At 44.3% G+C, this 18,167-nt stretch overlaps 1 protein-coding gene across 1 annotated transcript in view; it reads right to left on the reverse strand.

Annotated features, from left to right (window-relative positions):
* Positions 1-18,167, reverse strand: part of LOC125018041 (contactin-associated protein-like 5) — a 72,812-nt gene that overhangs the window by 45,521 nt on the left and 9,124 nt on the right. The window contains exons 2-4 of the mRNA XM_047601679.1: positions 10,599-10,709; positions 9,065-9,258; positions 908-1,055 (exon numbers count right to left, since the gene is read on the reverse strand). Of these exons, the coding sequence (XP_047457635.1) occupies positions 908-1,055; positions 9,065-9,258; positions 10,599-10,709 (453 nt within the window). The remainder of the gene's footprint in view (positions 1-907; positions 1,056-9,064; positions 9,259-10,598; positions 10,710-18,167) is intronic.

Below are 18,167 nucleotides of genomic sequence, written 5' to 3' on the forward strand. Positions count from 1 at the left end.
AAGTAGTGTGTGTGTGTGTGTGTGTGTGTGTGTGTGTGTGTGTGTGTTTGGGGGGTATGTACAAAGAGCTACATAAAAAGTATTTGCAATGTTTGTAATTTCTGCACAAAAGTGACTCAAAGCATCAACAACACGTCCTTAAAGCAGCAAAGAGAGAAAATGAGCCAATATTATTTGTGGAACGATGGTTCTGTTCTGGGGAATGGGCTAAATTCCTCATTTGGCTACAAGGAGCTCACAGTACACGCTGGAGACAAGGACTCACTGGCAAATGTCTTATTTATGTTGTACAGTTTTTCCTTTCTTTTAGTACATTTTTATTTTTATGCTTATTCAAGTGTTGTTTTTATTTTGTTGCATCATTGAGCAAAGTGACCGGAGTCAAATTCCTTGTAAGTGTTCACATACGGGGCCAATAAAGCTGATTCTGATTCTGATAAATCAAAGCGCAGGTATAATATTTCTGTTTGTATGGTTGCGTTTTGTATTTTGTCCACTCTAGTGTGAAAATTATGTTTCTGCAGAAATGTAGGAAATTCTGAAGCTGTACGTTAACCCAGTATGAAACTGTATCGTTATAATAACGCACTGACATGTTCCTTTTAAGCCGATAAATCACAATAATCAACCCCAGCAGCTCCACACATTAGGGATTCACTTAGCTGGAGGTGTCCATACAGGACGTCTCACACTCCGGCTGTATAGTTGTTTTTCTCAGTTCTGTCTTCAGTTCCAAACAGAATGATAAAACCACATGAAGATGAAATAGTCGTCATTACTCTCCATCAAGAGCTGAGCTGCAAAGCCAGGTGTATAAATCTGTCCGGGAGGTGTAACTACAGTGGTTTGATGTGCAGACTGAGTGCTCCCAAAGTGTGTGATTAACTGCAGGGTGCGTGTTACTCACTGTAGGAGCAGCCGTACACCTCCACTCTGAGGCCCATCCAGCCGCTGGGGTTCCAGTCGAGAGGGACGAAGCGCAGGAAGCGCGTCCTCACCGGGTGGGACAGCTTGTTCTGGACGATGGCCTCTGAATTCACATTCCCGACAAACCTCTGCAGGAGCGGAGAGGAAAAGACCGGTTGAAAGACAGCAACGCAAAACCTGACGCAGAACAATCCGAAAGGGTCCGCTGAGGAACAGCTCGTGACCTCACATCTACTAGAAACGTTTCCACCAGAGAGCAGAGACGTCTTTTAGCTGAATACCTGAAATATAAGCAGAATAAAAATCTAAATCCTTGAGCAGCGCAAACATCAACAATGTGCTGACGAGGTAGAGCCAAGGGCGATATCTTCTTCCTATCCTTGAACATACTATTTGATGTAAAGTGATAAGAATCATGGCGTGGTGTAGAAATATGAGAATATCCGTTCCATCAGCTCCATGTGAGGCAGAGGTAAAACGACCAGTGAGGCAGCCGGGGGCAGAATAAGGGCTCTTGTATTGTGTTCTCTCCCTGCAGAGCTAAAAACAAAAACCTCTGCGTGCAATTGTGAGATGTCATTCTTCTTTTTTTCCTTTCCACCCCTCCCCTGCTCTCAGTCTGCACCAGACAACGCCAGGGGACACAAACAGAGAAACACTGAGAGAGAGGGAGAGTGAAGGATGGAGACCCAAACAGAAACAAACAACCTCTCCTCTCAAATGACTGATTACCAGCTCTGTCATCACCGATTCTGGGCAGGTGACATATCAGATCAATAAGTACTCGTACTATAAAGAAGCAAAAGGATAGATCATTGACAGCGGAGCTCCAGGCTTTTGTGAACAGTTCAACCCAGCCAGACAAGGCAAATCATTCAGCTTGCTTTCTGCACCAACAGAAACACAATGAACTGCAGCACAAATGAGTGTCCAAAGCTCGCAGAGCACTGCAAACCGGAGGCATCATTAAATACGGCAGGGTGCTGCTCCGTGGTAGATAATCAAAGCAGCCGTGAGAGTATTAAGGCTGTTATTGTGATTTATGCCGCCACTTTCCCATTTTGAGCCCCTCACTGAGTGGAGCCTTGTGGATGAATATTAAAATAGGTGCAATCCGGGCACAGTAATTCACGTCACCGCCGGGCTTCACAAACATCTGCTTAAAGCTGATGTATCGACACAGCTTGAACACAGTCCCAAACACTCTGATTCACAAACACATGTCACACAACGTACGGCACGGGGACCCAAAACCGGCCCACCACAGAGTCCAATATGGCCTGCGGGAGGAATTAGCAAAGTGCTAAAATATGCACAGAAGATATTTAATGCAAGTTTTCAGTAAAAGTAACTGCTGCTCCTAATTCGTCGAGAGACACTGAGACCTAGAACTGAGCAGGAGATGCAGCAGGAAACAGCCAGTTGTTGATAAAACATTTTGTTGTTGATAATTCATTAAATGCACCATTTTTCAGAAAGTTCTTGGAGTGGCTGTTATTTCTAGGTTATTATTATTTTATTATGGTCTGGCAGTTGAGATCAAACTGAGCTGAATGTGGCCTCTAAAGTAAATGAGTTTGACCCCGCCCCCCACTCTAAATGCTTCCCAACATTTTAATGTTTTATTGGGAATTAGGCAGATGCAAACATGGCATACAGCGCTGCAGCCGTGACCTGCTTATTTTCATCTGTGCTGCAGTACAATACTGTTTAATTACTCTGCCTTCAAAAGCTGTAATTTATAGCCTCTGAAAATGTGGTTTCACATCTCAAGCATATTTATGTCAAATATTCAGAGGCAACGATCAAAACAAAAAAAAGGAAAAAAAGAAACATTCGTAGTAATTATTCATTAGTCAGATGAATGTGGCTGATCTTGTTGATTGGGGCCGTGCGGCTGTTGTGTGACAGCACCAGTTAACGTCTGGTTGGTTAAAAAGAAAAACAGGACGTGGCCGTGCACATTTCCAACGAGCTCTTAAAGGTACAAGACCAACACCTCGAAGCTACTGGAAACAGAGGCCGACTGTCTGAACTTGAACACAACACAGACTGCAGCCAACGAGCAGCTGCTACATCAACATTCACCCGGCATGATAACTCTTCCCACCAGCAGGTGGCAGTAGGCTGCGTTCCACTCATTCAAAATGGGAAACAGGAAGAGCTACAAGCTGTGCTACAGAGCTGTGCTCTCGTGAATCAGCTGATCTACTCTTGATTTCTGAACGTTTAGATGAACATGAAGCATCTTCTGTGTGACCCCTGAGCTTTTTTTGATCAGCCAATCAGAGTGAATCAGAACCACAGACACTCACCGTGGGCTTAGTGACCTTTAGATTGTTCTGCTTTATTTAGGAACATTTTACCAGAGTCTGCAGCAGTGACCTTGGAGTCAGTGCAGCTGTTAAGGCTGGACAGTAAAACCAGAGTCTGGTCCTGCTGGTGGTCGGTCGTTCAACTTGACTTGAGCAAATCAGATCAAATTGAAATGTGAGTCTTTTCTGACGTGCTTATGTGCGTTTACTGCGTTTACGGCATATTTATTTGATATGAGCAGAATGCACTCTGAATGCACTCTGGTCTTTACTCACTCATTAGCTAACAACGGGCGAGGTATACGTCAGCCCGAGTCTTCAGAGAAATACCACTACGAGAGCCCCTCCGAGGCCGTCCTCAGCTCTGACGTCCGTGTTTTTCACTCTCTGGAAAATCTTACAGCAGAACATCCTGTGTGTTCCGGCGAGGGGGAGAAGAAACGTCTCTGAATTAAAGCCTGAGGGCGCACAAGATTTTCCGAAGGGCCCCGAGGACGAAGGTTGGTCCTTATCCACAAAAACAGTCCTAACCCCACAGTGACTTCATTATTTCTATTTATGTTTCTGTCACTGTGGAACACTCTCCCTCCCCGTTAATTAAGACTCTTTACTCTTCCTCTCCAGTGATGAGCTCCCCTGTGTCAGTTTTCCTTTTTGTTGCATACAGAACAGGCACATACGTTTATTTTAATCAATCCTCTCGGGGGGAAATCTTGCTGCTGGCGCTGAAGACGCTACAGTGTGCTCGAGGAAGGTCACAGGCAAGTTAAACAGCCTAAGGGAACACATATTGAAGAGGAAGCTACAGCACATAACCTTGCCACGGGCGAAAAACTCTAAAATGATCCCAGATCACTGGCCCAGTCCGATGTGGAATTCCCCCAAACAGAATCAGCAAAGGCCACCAGATAGCAGAGGGTCTTCGAAATGTCCTCTGTTGTTATTAGCTTCATTTTTATTTCTCTTAAATGCAAAACAAGATTCTCCAGCTTCTCCCACTAAGTGACGCGGGAGTTAAATGTTAAAATCACTGTGAATGTCATGGCCGCTGTCCAAGGTGCTGATCCTGAAAATTAACACCCAAGAGCTCAGTCGGGCCCATGACTCACTAGTTTGACTAAAACGATCCGCTTCTCGGCATAAACTGTGGATGTAAAAGGAGAATTATTTCAGCCTGCTGCGTTTCTCTTTAATGCCTCCACTGTGTCTCTGTGGGTCACTCCCACCTCAGCGTTGGAGAGTTTCAGGAAAACGAGGAGTTGAATTAAACAGCTCCCTGCAGCTTTATATATTTACATATACATATATATAAAAACGCATCGTTACATGAAATATTTCAAATGTCTGTTTTCAATCTGACTAAAAGGAAACGAGCCTCCTGGAACTGATCACTTCCACATTCATCTGTGCACAACATTTTTCTGTGTCCTCGTTTTTGGATAATTTACGTTGCAGAGAAGCCGTCTGAGAGTCTGTAAGTATGTGAATTATTTTATTTTATGAGGATTCCAGTCTTCAGGCTGACCCTGACAACTTTAATGAGATTTTTTTTTTTTTTTTTTTTTGGTGGAAAGCTCAGCCATAACATTATGACCAGCATCCTACGTTTTAATGTTATTTACTGCTACTGTCAGTGGTCATAATGTTGTGGCTGATCAGTGGATTGTTATGCAAATGTTTTGCCGTTTTCTCTTCAGCTTCACTTTACTTTTAAAATAGGAGTGACATTTACCATCGTTTCAGTTTATGTCGTTAGCACACTAACTTTTAGCTAATTACTGAAGAATAACACAACGCGTCCTCAGAGGAACCTGAACATCTGCATTAAACCCGACGACGTCTCTGCAGCTGCTCGTCCCTGAACTGATGCAACATATTTTTTACAAACAGTGGCCAGAAGCTTGTTTCAATTCTCAGTGACATGTAGTTAAATGGAATTAGCCCAATGTGAAGTGCTATCAATTAACAAAAGGGACTCTCTAGCCTTCATGCAAACACATTTTAAATCCCATTAGATCCCCATCTACCTGAACTGGCAGAAAATGAATGCTGAATTCCTCCCTTGGGGAGGGGAATTTGTTTCACACATTTATTCAGAGCTACATTAAAAGAGATTTTTAAATAAGGCTTTGCAAGGATAATGAAGGATAATATGGACTCCCTGCTGGAACATATTCTCTCTTCCCACCTATGAATATTTGCAGCTAATTCACAGTGGAGTAGATTTCAAATATCATACAGGGATTTGGGCTAAAGGAGGATCTAAAGCGAGAGCTGCGCTGTTTTTAAGGAGCTAACTTTAAACAGACCATCAGGAAGAAGAAGACGTCAGGAGCGTGCAAGGCAGTTTGTCTTTAACACACATGAGGCAACAAAAGTCCACAAAGCTTGAACAGACGAGTCATTTTCACTGATTTCCTCCCCTGGCTTCCACTAATTAGCTTATTATCAGCTTTTAGGAGAAGAAAGACATCGTCTCGTTCCACCGACGTCTCTCTGAACACTCCCACAGACAGAAGAGCGACAGGAACAAATGGTGATGTCAACACAGTCATCAGCAAAAGAGCAAAAAAAGAACAAAAAACAAGCGAGTGACTCATTAAAGAGAAACTAAGTTAAGCAAAGTAAACTTTTTAATGTCTGCAGAGGGAGGAGAGGTTATAAATATGTATGTTTGTTCTTTGTTTTTAAATGCTCGGAGTCTCGAAACAACGGCTCTGGTTTTTTTGGTGCAGCTCATAAGTAGCCGAACACATTCAGTGCTGGACAACAAGAGCACGTAGCTTTGTTCACTGTTCAGCGGCTCGGTAACTCCTTCCATTAAATTAGCTTACAGCAAAAACATCTGTGGAACCAGTTTTATGCCGATGTTCATTCACCCTAGAAGACGAATCTTGATGAATATGGTGTCCGTCTCATCATGCTCTCCACAGGCTAAATGTTTTCTACTTGTGACACCTCAGGAGTTTTTATTTTATTTGTACTTTGCCTCAACAAGCAGCCAACGTTTGAACTGTGCAATTAAAATATCTAATAATCCGTCGGTCAAAGTCTCTGAGGATAAACTTGACCACCGGGGTCCTTGATCACACTTCTACATATTCACGCCAGACCAAATTAAGACTTTAAAATAATTGCATTTATTTTTCTTTTTAAATCTTCAGCAGGCTCATTAACAGTTCCGTCCACCTTCGACCCGGCTAATTTTTTCCTCTTTCTGTGGAGCTAATTTGGCTGGGCTTTAGCTACGAGCGGCTGAGCGTTAGCAGTCGTACCGGCAGCTGCTGCTCGCTCATTAGTTGCCCTCGGTTCAGTTTCTGACAGTAAGCTGTTACCTTTGAGCTTCCAGACGGATGTGAGACGGTTCTGCCAAAAGGTCCCACTGAAAGCTGGAGTTACTCATCTTGTGTGTGAGTTTCATTAGAGACTGCAGACAAATTGGCTGCTAATCATTGCTATTCATCCTTCGCATGAAGACCAAAGAAGAGCGCCGGGATTGTGTGTGAGTGTGCGTTTAATACACATCAGTAAATATAAAGAGCATTCACGCCTGGTTTAGACGCTTGCCAAGTCCCGGAGGAGGTTGCCAGTTTTGGCTGGGGTGGCTGCAGCGCTGTACGTCCTGGATGAGCCGTTATAATCTGAATATTTAACAGGAATTCAGCGTCTGTTTTTTTTTTTTTCCCTCTCATGAGTCAGTCACAAAGGGCGATAGCTGCAGGTCATGTTGCTCAGTCTTCCCCCTGCGCAGCAGCTTCATTTCATCTCTCAGCCATAATGATGAGACCTGGCAGCGTGAGGAAGAGGCTCCGAGCTCTTCGTCACAATATTCCAACAAACTTTAACACAAACCCACATTTTACATTTGAGGAACTTACAATTCTTTCACATCTTTTTTTTTCTTCCACTAATTAACAACTGAATTCATCTTCATAACAACAAATCAAACGTTTGCATCATTTTGTCCAGAGGCTGCATGAACTCCTCCAGAATCAGGCTCCTGCATCTACGTGTCCATGAAGGAGACGTTCACATCGGCATCTGCCCAAACCTGTGAGGGTCTCACAACATATGTGACCGAGCTGCTCCAGGAAAAACCACGGGCCTGATCCTTCTCTGTCCTCTGCTCTTTGGATGAGTGGGCTGTGATCTGATTTCAAAGTCAACAAGGGTTTACGCCTCATTGGAAACTATGAGCTGCTGCTGCTGCTGCTCATTATTAAGGCCGGTATCGCTACTGGTGTCCTGACCAGATTTGATTTCAGCTTTAATGCAACTTCACTTCAGACTGAAACTGATTTCATCGTTGGTTGCAGACAGCGTCTCCTCCATCTTCACATTGTAGTTTCTCATCTTCGGTGTGTCTTTGGATTTAAAAAGCATGACGACAGAGAGGAGCTGGACAGAAGCAGCTTCAGTTTTCACTTTGAAAAGTGTTAAAAAATAATGGCGTCCAATCTTAAATGTATTAAACACTGGAGGATTTTCAAAGAAACAGCTGGATGCAGTAGCTTCATCCTGACTGGATTCACTCCTGTTGTTTGTGGGAACTACGTTCAGACGCGTATTAACACATCAGCTGCAAACAGTCTGCGGTTGTGTGGTTGTTGAGGCCGTGGAGGAAAGTTCAGGCTTCATCGGGTCTGTTTCCTACGTTTTAATGTGTTTTAAATAATCAATTTTTAAATAGGTGAAGGAGGATAAATAATTCAGAGCAGACACGTTATTGGGCCTCACATCTCTCTCTCTCTCTCTCTCTTTTAATTTCAACACAATGAAAAAAAGATCACTTTGCAGCAGTGACACGCCAGTGGGCAACTACACTCTGCTAATTGGACTGCCAAGTAGAAAAACACTCTGAAATACAGTTTAACATCTTGTTGGCAGCCTGTGACATAACTGGGGCAAACACAATAAAGAATTAATGGCACGTGCCAACGTGGGGCTATTTCCTCCGACTGAATCATTGAACACGCTGCATAACCTGTGGTCACATCACACACAGGAGACAGAGCCGCCGTAACGGTGGCGTCGACACCGGACAAACCTGTGAGGATGTTATCTGACCTGCAGTGTCATCGATAGATACTCCACAGAGAGCCGACGCTATCTCATGTGACACCAGGCTAAATGTTATTCTTATTATCAGGGTTTATGATCCGAGGCCGTGCGTGAAAAGCCCACAAAGAAAATGTACGTATGAAGACACCAGAGTCACAGAGAACTGATTAGATTTCAGAAGCGCTCGCTAACGCTACTGATTCACTGAATCACTTCATTTCCGATTCATTTTCAATTACTTATGAACGACATATTCACCAAACCTCAGATCTTCTCCAGCCTCACACCTTTTAAATTAAATCGGCTTAAAGACCTGACAGTTTGGGCCTCACACGTTGATGAATGCAGAGGTTTGTCTCACAGCTTTTCTCATGAGAGGATGCAGGAAATCTAGTTTTTTAGACCCAGCCTGAATAAGACCCCACTATTTTACATTCTCCAATGAATATTTTCTGACTCAATCTTGACTGATGCGCTGAGGTTTCCCCCGTCAACGCACAGAGAAAATGTTAAGAGGACCCTAAACCACAACTTGACATTTCGATATTTCTTTAAGCACTGATTCAACAATCAAGTTAAGTAGTGACCTTTAAAGGAAGGCCAGCCCCACCTCTACGTTAACTGACTGCACACTGCCTGGCTGCAGCTCTGGAAAATGCACAAATATCAGAGTGATATCAAAACATTGTCTCATCCGAGTGACGTCTACTCCTTCACCCGTGAAGCTAGAGTCTCAGTAAGGAAACGTGAGACTGACTCACCGCCACTCCGTCCTCGTGCCGGTACTGTTTCCAGGCCCGGCCCGTGTCGCTGTAGAGCAGCAGGTAATTGCTGACCCAGTCCCAGCTGTCATGACGCCCCTGTGTGGCCACAGCCGTCACCTCCATCTGCTCCCTGAGGTCCACCTGGAGCCAGGGCTCTTGGTCGGTCACCATGGGAGACCAGCCTCCTGCTCCTGCAAATACAGACGCATGGGATCCACTGAGCACGGTTCTGTCCGTGGATGAACAGATGGACAGACGGACGGTTGAGGGGCTGGTGTCTGGATGTGGAAGCCTCTGAGGCGAAGCTACACACCTGGTTCCTTGGAAACTGCTGATGCATTTTAAAACGTGTTGTACGTCAAAAGCTCCAGAGAGCTGAGCTGAGAGCATCCAGATTTGCCTACAAAAGTTTATGCACTTCTCACATTCGGCCCTCCTGCTTTCTGCCATCACAACCATTATTATCATCATCAGTATTATTATTACTTTATTATTACTATTCTTGCAATCATTGAAGTTACTGTTGTTACTATTAGTATTTTATCACTGTTTTAATCGTTATCATAAGAGTATTGTCAGTGTTATCACTACTACACACACACACACACACACACACACACACACAAAACCACACACACAGACACACACACAAAACCACACACACAGACACACACACACAGACACACACACACACACACAGACACACAGACACACACACAGACACACACACACAGACCAAATTGTGATTACAATCTGTGTGTCGTAGGCTGTTTGATGTATGGATGTAACTTATTCTGTTCACCTCAGAGGCCTGAGCTGTGTCAGTGAAGAGTCAGGATTCATTACTGTCTCTGCTCGCTGGGGCATCGCTGTTCTCAAGAAATGATCAAAATCCAACAGAACAAGAACGTACAAAGAAAAAGGAGGAAAAGGAGGGACACCAACAGCAGCTCCATCCATGCACTCACAGTTTTATATGTTCTGATTGTTGAACTTGGAAATATACCATAGGGTTACCTAGGCAACCGGAGCCTGGGGCGTCCACTAGAGACCACGTGTCTGAGCATCGTCTTGTTCTTTATATTTGTTCTATATTTCCTGGACCATTTGGGATTTTTCTCTTTTAATTTAACCAGGTGTCTTTAGATTATGTCATTTATTATGACTGGAGCCCACCCCAGGTGTCATTGGGTGAGAGGCAGCGTACGTCCTGGACAGGTTTATTCTAGTTTATTCTACCAGAGACCAGGTGTCTCCTGGCTGCTCCGTATGTATGCCACTTTGGCTTGTATGTTAATGTAAATATGTTTAATTGCGGTTTCTTGATGCGCCTGATGAAGATGAAGTTGTTTCGTGCTCTACTAGTGCTGCTGGACTCTCCTCACCGTCACTGTACTTGTGTTATTTGCAGTAATTTGTAAAATGTGTTTTGTCAGGGAACACGCTCGTCACCGTCTTCAGAGAGCGGCCCCCGCGACCGCGACGTCCCTGTTTACTGGAGGCACTAAGAAGCAGTGACGCGCCTACTCACCGTCTCTTCTGTTGAGCTTGGCGTTGTGAGCAGCATAACTGGCCGAGGACTGAGAGGAGCTCTGGAAGGAGGAATGTGGCAGTGCTGACACCAGGGGACCATTGCAATTATCTGGGAAAGAAAACAAAAAAGAAAACCATTCAGACTGGAGTTATCACTGTTGTGTTAAATCTTGTCGCCATACTTGGACTTATTCAGCTGACAGTAATAACACAAACTGCATCCAGGAGCAGTTAAACACACTGGTTCAGAGAGCAGCGCTGCCTGTCAGCGGTGGAGTTTTAAAGCAAGAATTGGAGGAAAATAACAAGGCTGCCTCACTTATCCAGTTCTCAGATGTTCCAACAGTCTATTAACCCATGCAGTGACCCCTGGAAAGTGCAGAGAAAACGCCGAAGCTCCCTCTGTGTTTATGTGTGTGTTCTTTCTAATCCCACATTGTGAGATTACATCACGTCCAACAGGCAGGAGCAGATTAAGAGTCCAGTGATCAAAAGCTGTCGGTCTCATCTCGGCGTGAGCCAGCCTGCCTGCTACGAGAGCAGCGAGTCTTACAACAACATCCTCTTCACGCTCTGGCTTCACTCGAGAGCAGAGCTGCATTAAGACCTGTGTCTGAGAATGTGATGAGAACTGGCACTGGCCTGATTACAATTATCCCTTCACTCCCTCCATCAGCGAGCACTTCACCGCTCTGAGTGAGCGAGAGGCCTTTTGTTTGGGGGATGCCATTCCACTTCGAGCTCGGGTGGATTCTGAGCACATCTGGAGCTGCGATTGGTCGTCCATCTGGCCGAGCCGACAGCGTGCGCGCGCTCTCCTTTTGGGCGTCCCGCTGAATTTGGTCTGACCTGATTTGACTGCGCTCAGATCGCTTGCCAAGAGATTTTTCTAATCCTGATTTCAAGTGTGACTAAAGTGGATCAAACTGCTTTGTCCAAGACTCAGAGTAAGGCTGAGCTGCAGTGCAGTTGCAGATGTTCATCGGGGGAAATGAGAACACTGGCAACTTAACATCCACAAGAACCGCTGTTATGCAAGACACTCTCTTAATCTGTCAAAAGTCTCCCTGATCCCGCGTTTGATCCAACAGAATAACTTTCTGCTCACTCACCTTTCTTCCAGTCTGTATCCAGCCTCTCTGGAACAGCTCTCCCTCCTCTGGTAGGAGACAGAGAGATGAGAGCAGCACCTCCCAGGCCTGGTTAGTCACTTTGCTCCTTCATTCAGTCGACCCAATCAAAATCAGACCAAGACGGCTTTGAAGATGCGAAACAAACCAAAATTCTGATGTTCTGACTCATGTTCTCCCGCAGGTGAAGGCAGGTGAAGCGAAGTGAAGTGAAGAGGAGTGGGACTGCCGTCTGTCTCCATGAGCAGAATGAGCATCTCACGGATCCTGCTGTTGTTTAGAGTTCTGGTCTTGAGCCAGATGCTCGGCTGTCAGTCAGGAAGACTTATGGACGGAGGATGATTTGTCTGCAAAGCTGCTCCTTGGCTTGTGGGATAACTGACAATCCTCTCAAGCCGACTCACGGTCTCTGCGCGAGGCTCAGGGGCTCCAACGTTAGAGCCAAACGAACCCAGACTTGCATTTGAATGCATCGCCATAAACACATGCACACAAGTGTTGGCAGGGAGGGAACACTTAATCTCTCTCCAAATCAAAAGTGCATCAACCGCTGTAGGCCGGGAGCCATCAGCGGCAGACTCAGGGAGGAGGAGGATGATGTGTTTCTGAGCAGACCCACGGAGGTTATCACCGACTGCCGGGAAAAAAAGGAGTAGATGGAAACACCTGGCCTGAAATGAACCCGACTGAACTCACCACATCACATCTCAGACGCACGTCTGCAGCCGATGATTTGGTTTCTACGTTCATGTCGGATGTCAGAGCGATCAAGTCACAATACGATGTTAGACCAAAAACATCAGACTAGAACGTTCTGGAAATGAACTGAATGGTTCTGAGCTCAGTGGAGCGTTGGATCTGCCAGAAATAGAACAAAAGAACATCAGAGCAGTGGGACCCAAAGTTTTTGTGAAAGTCTCCCTTTTGTAGATAAGAACATATTTTCTGTCCCTCCTGGAAACTGCAAACGGTTCCTGTCCTGCCTTAAACTCCAGACACTGAGTGAGTCTTTTATGAGCCTTGTACAATATTTGAAGTCAAACTTCATATTTTAATCGACCCTCTGGCCGCCTGGACCTGAACCGTTTGTCCACATTGACTTTGTCCACTGAGAATTCAATAAAGTTTATTCAAACAAGACGGCCATGTCCTCTGTGTTGACAGACAGACGGAGACAGACAGAGACAGGCAGCATTACTTCATTCTGTTCTGGAGCTTGAATTGACCTGCTGGCTTTAATGCTGCATTTAAGTTCATTAGGATTGAACTTCACATTCCATTTGATTCATTTCGGAGCAGATGGTAAACAGCTCCAGGTCTTTTCTCTCGCTGACAGTTCGCAGCATCTGGAGTCTGACTGAATGTTTTCATTTTTTAAAAATATGGATTTCTTTTTTGTTTTGATGTAACAAACTTCAAACACGAGCTAAATACCGTATAGAAGCCTGAACTCTCACAAGCGCAATATTTATAGCAGCAGAAGTGTGTGTCCGTGTCCTTCACGGTGTATAATAATGACATTGGGGCTCGGCGGCACAGAGGAATGAGCTCCAGTACGTCAGGCTTGGCTACACAGACAGTCCTTAACAAAAGGATCACTTTCTTTGTTGGTTTTTGCCCTTTGCACGGCATTTGCTGGCCAATAAAACACACATAGAATATTGCCAGCGTTATCCTTTAATGCTGCCCATAACCTTGTACTCTTTTCATTTTAGAAATCCTCCTTCTCCCCGGTACGGATGCAAACACGTTTAGAGTCGGAGTCAGATCTCTCCCCCTCTTTGTCCTCATTCAATCAATATCTGTGTTCATATGGAATGAAAATCTGTAATTAACTTTGCAGAAATAATCTTTTCTGGATTCAAGGGCACCTGGTGGAAAGTGAAACGGAGACAGAGCTGCAGGTTCCTGTTCACTATGAGCCGTAGTCCAGGCTGACCTTCCCCAACAGAACAAAAAAATACAGAATCTGATTCATACGTGACGACAAAGAGCCTCTCGTTGTGCACGTGATGTTATAAGCTTCAGTTCCAGAGGCATCGCTGCCTCCTAAGCCAAATAAACACGGCTCACCACATACGAGGAAGTTTCAGTCTCTGGAAATAATGTACAAACAGTTGGATATGAAAACAATTGCCAAAGGGATTTTGTAAAAATAGAGCGTGTATGAGGCATAGACAGGCAGAGAAGCCTTCTCAATCTCACCTGATCCTTCTCGCTGTGTGGACCGAGCCCATGTGATTAAAGCCACAGCTTCACAATCAGACCACGACTCCCACCAAAACCAAGTCGGCACGTTTCCTCCTCAGCTCCCGCCTCTTTAAGACAGTGATGGCAGACAGTCTTTTCATGGACGATCGGACTTAAGTGTTGAATATACAAATGGGGCTGATGTGTGTCTGTATTTTAACAATTGCTTTGCATAAGCCACGCCCCTCTGCACCCTTGTGGCCTTGCAGTGGCAGTGCAGGTGTCTGTGGGTGGCTCTCCAGGTGTGGCTGCTGTGGATTAAAGCACGGCTGAGGAGCATGGACCTCTACTGACTCCCTGAATTGCCTTCCAGAGGTTAGTGGCATCTCCTCCATCTTCTCATTCTAGCTTCTTTGCCTCCATCATCAGACTTTTAAAATGTTCTTTCTCAATGTCTCATGACATTTGTTGTGTGAAACCAGTCTTGCAAAAGTGCAGCAAGATTTCTAAAGAGGGGATGCAGGAAATGGTTAAAGAAAAAAAAGATTAAATATTATATATTAAATAATTATTAAATATCAGATCTTTCTGTTTGAAACTGATTTAAATCTGAATATCAATCTTTAAAAACCAGGCCTAATGGAGTGGACAGCGCTCTTCAGCTGCAGAACCTCAGACAGTGTCCGACCCGTTGCCTCTTTGTCTTTTTCTAAAATTTAAATAACTGAAATAAACAGGTTATTTCTTGTAAAGGAGTGCCTGATGTTCGGTATGCATGCGTAGAGCTGAAGCCAACACCAGTCCCTTGATGGACATCAGTAAGAAGTCATTAAAATATATATCACTGTTCATGAGCTCTGGATGTAAATGAAAGCATCAATGTTCTTTTATTCTGCACAGGAAACCTGATGCTGTCACGTGATCAGAGGAACATTCCTGTTCCCTTCATTTCTCTTAATCAATGTTTTCAATTCAAGCCTTTATTTAGATGTTCACTGAGGTTTCCAACAAATAAATAATGAGAAAAGGCCATCAACACAGCAGTAACACCTGGAATAACAACACTACACAATTAATCATTCATCTATAGACAACGTCTCCGAAATGGATCCAGTTTATTCCCAGAACTCAGAGCTGTGATTCGCAGCGTCCTCTCAAACACTCTTTGTATTTTTTACTTGATAAATGAGCTGGAGGATTTATCAGAGTCGTCATCTATTAATGTTCTCTGACTGATTATTCTGATTAATTCTGTCAGCTTCACAGGGAAAGAGATTATTCAAAGAAAAAATGGAGCTGCTCCACTCGTCTCGCTGCTTCAGCCAGGACGTGGTTGTACTGACGAACATATAAAACTTTTTTAATTCATTCTGCTGTAACGCTGGAATCAGCCAAGCATCCACACGTAGGCTCCGAGTCTAGTTCAAGCCACGGCTGATTTCATTAACAAAGACAAAAACACTCATCAGCGAGTACTTGTTCTGTGGCTGCGATGTTGACAAGCTGAAACTAACATCTGATAATAAAACTATGAGGAAACGTTAAGGAGAAAAGTCCAGGGTGTTATTTCAATGATCCCTGTCATGTGATCTGATCTCAGTTAGCATTAGCTCCAAAACTAGCCAGTTGCTACAAGCCCTGTGGCTACAGATGAGGTGAAAGCATCATATAAAGTACTTAGATGAGACTTATTTAAATTCATAGTTAGTCTCCTGTCTGTCTCTAAAGATAAACGCATCCTTCCTCTCTTCTCTGTAACGTTTGATCCAAATAGATAAATGGACAGCAGCTGATATCCAGCTCTGGAAAGAGTTCTACTCAGACGTCAGTGTTTATCCAGCCCGTTACCTGGATTCACAGAAGACTGGTCTAAATAAAGATTAAGATGCAAAAGATAAAATGCCTTTTTCTCCTCTTAAAATTCTACAGTTGGAGGTGTGGCTCCTTTAATTGAAGGGTGGGTCCCCACAGGTAATAAAATGTCTCCTGATTTTAACTACATACATATTTTTCTTTTCTGAAATGAGGCATCCAGGAAGGGGCGGGACCTCACCAACGGACAAGTTAAACAGTCAGTTTATGTTGGACGTCCTGCACCTGGAACGTCTGAGGGACAGAAATGAAAACCTCAGTGTTGTCACTCATCAGATCTGATCTGAGGACGGACGAGCTCCGAGCCTCCATCTATTCCACAGAAGCTTGGACATAAATTATAAATGACAACTCTCAACGTCCCGACGTTCAAGACACAAATCTTTAATTGTTTGGAACAGAACGAGTCCAAGTGCAGAGACCAAAAATGTACAGATACACTACCTGTCTATTTGCTAGATTATTTACATCATAAATTACTGCTTCACACAGTCTTGGCGTTGTCTCCATGAGCTTCACTTGTTGGGACACTACTCATGGTCCCAACTACATGAAGAAGGCAGGAAATTCCACGTGAAGTGAAAAGCAATTCCGGTGAGTTCATAACGAAGCTCATTGAGAGAAGGTGAAGGTTTGCAGCTCTGTCAACAAAGCAAAAGGTTCCTACTCTGACGATTCTAAAATAATATATATAAAACTTATTTGACTTTTTGTTTCCTGCTACACATTTAGATCCAGTATATAGTGCTTCATGTAGTTCATGTCTGCTGTATGTATCTAGAATGGAGAAAGCAGTAAAACTTAAGAAAACCACTGAATGAGGTGTGAGGAAACGTGTGACTGCTGGTGTGTATTTAACTCCATCTTGGCTGGTATAACCTGGTGTGTGCAGACCCCACAAGAGCAAAGGCAGTGTGATGAAGGAGGGTGCAGAAGTTAAGTCAACACAGACCACAGAGTCAATAATATCAAAGGGTACAGCGATGGTATCTGGTAACAGAGTGGCCTCAGACCTCTGTGTGGTATTGATAGAGCTTCATATGATACCGTGCATGGACTAATGCTTTGGGGCTCGGTGACCTCTGCTCAGCGATAGCCTGAGTGGGGCCGAGATATCGGCTGACAATTAGTTCCAAACGTTGGCTGAATTCAAGGAAGCACTCGTCAATACAAGTGATTGAGAAACACGGGAGCGGTTTACTGTAGCACTTCATTTCTCTGAACACTGCATATAATCTAAAGGGACCCAGAAGCATTTACAGGCAGCCTGCGGGATGATTTATCGACAGCTTTAGTGATTACACACGTCTCATCTGCCAAGCATTAATTATTCAGCCTTCATTCAGGAACGGAGCGAGACGGGAAACGTGATAATTTTCTCTTGGATTATTGGATTTCTGGAAGCATTTTACACAACAGCTCGGTAAAGACAAGGTGATAGTGGGTTAACATCTTGTCCACGAAGGGCCCAATAATGGACAACGAGGAATGACCTAGAAGCTAGTAGCCATCAGGGGACGGTGTCTATTGGAGGAAGACATCTTAGTATTGATGCAGTGATATGAGATAACAGAATCATTATTTCACAGTGTTTCTAACATGATTAGACTGTGTGTGTCTCTGTCTAGATGGGGACAATTTGATTTAAATGGAGCCAAAATAACACAGCATTTAATTGCCAATTACTACAAAGCAGAAATTAGTTTAATGATATTAATAAAGAGGAGCGTGGTTTGGTCGTGTCACCTCGCAGCAGTGGTGAAACCGGAAAAATAAAATGATTTTGTTCTCCTTGGCAGATGTTTTTGTTTAACGTCCCAGTAACGTTGGAGCAAGCCTGAATTAAGGTTACGGGGAGGGTTACATTAGTCCGGTTCTAGTAGTCCTTGTGCAGCTACAGAAGGGGAGATGATGCATTTAGTGCTCATTACTCCAGTCAAAAGGCCGAGCTGCGACGGTGAACGCAGCAGCTGCTGCAGCTCCACCTCGCCTGCCTCCGGATGAGTCTGTGAACGGTGATGTAGCTGGGGCGGATGCTGTGGTCGACGATGCCACAGAAACGTCTCAGGAGCTGGAGGACGGAGGACGTATCAGAGCGGACGCTGCTGAGCCACTCGCTATTACAGCCGCCCGTGTTTCAGAACATTACACCACGTCAACCGAGCGCACACGCACAAGCTCTGCTTGTAGTGCTGCACCAAGTATATAATCACGACGAAAAGGAACAGCCACAGCTACGTTCATAATCATAGCTATAGCTGGACTCAATCAGCCTCAGCAGCAGGCGGTCACTTCCTAATAACACAGCGTAAAGAGCCAGATTAAGTAGCTCCATTTACTAGCTCTTCTACTTATCTATCTAGCTACAGTGATGC

The sequence above is a fragment of the Mugil cephalus genome, chromosome 12 (assembly GCF_022458985.1).
Source record: "Mugil cephalus isolate CIBA_MC_2020 chromosome 12, CIBA_Mcephalus_1.1, whole genome shotgun sequence".
In the NCBI taxonomy this organism is placed as follows: Eukaryota; Metazoa; Chordata; class Actinopteri; order Mugiliformes; family Mugilidae; genus Mugil; species Mugil cephalus.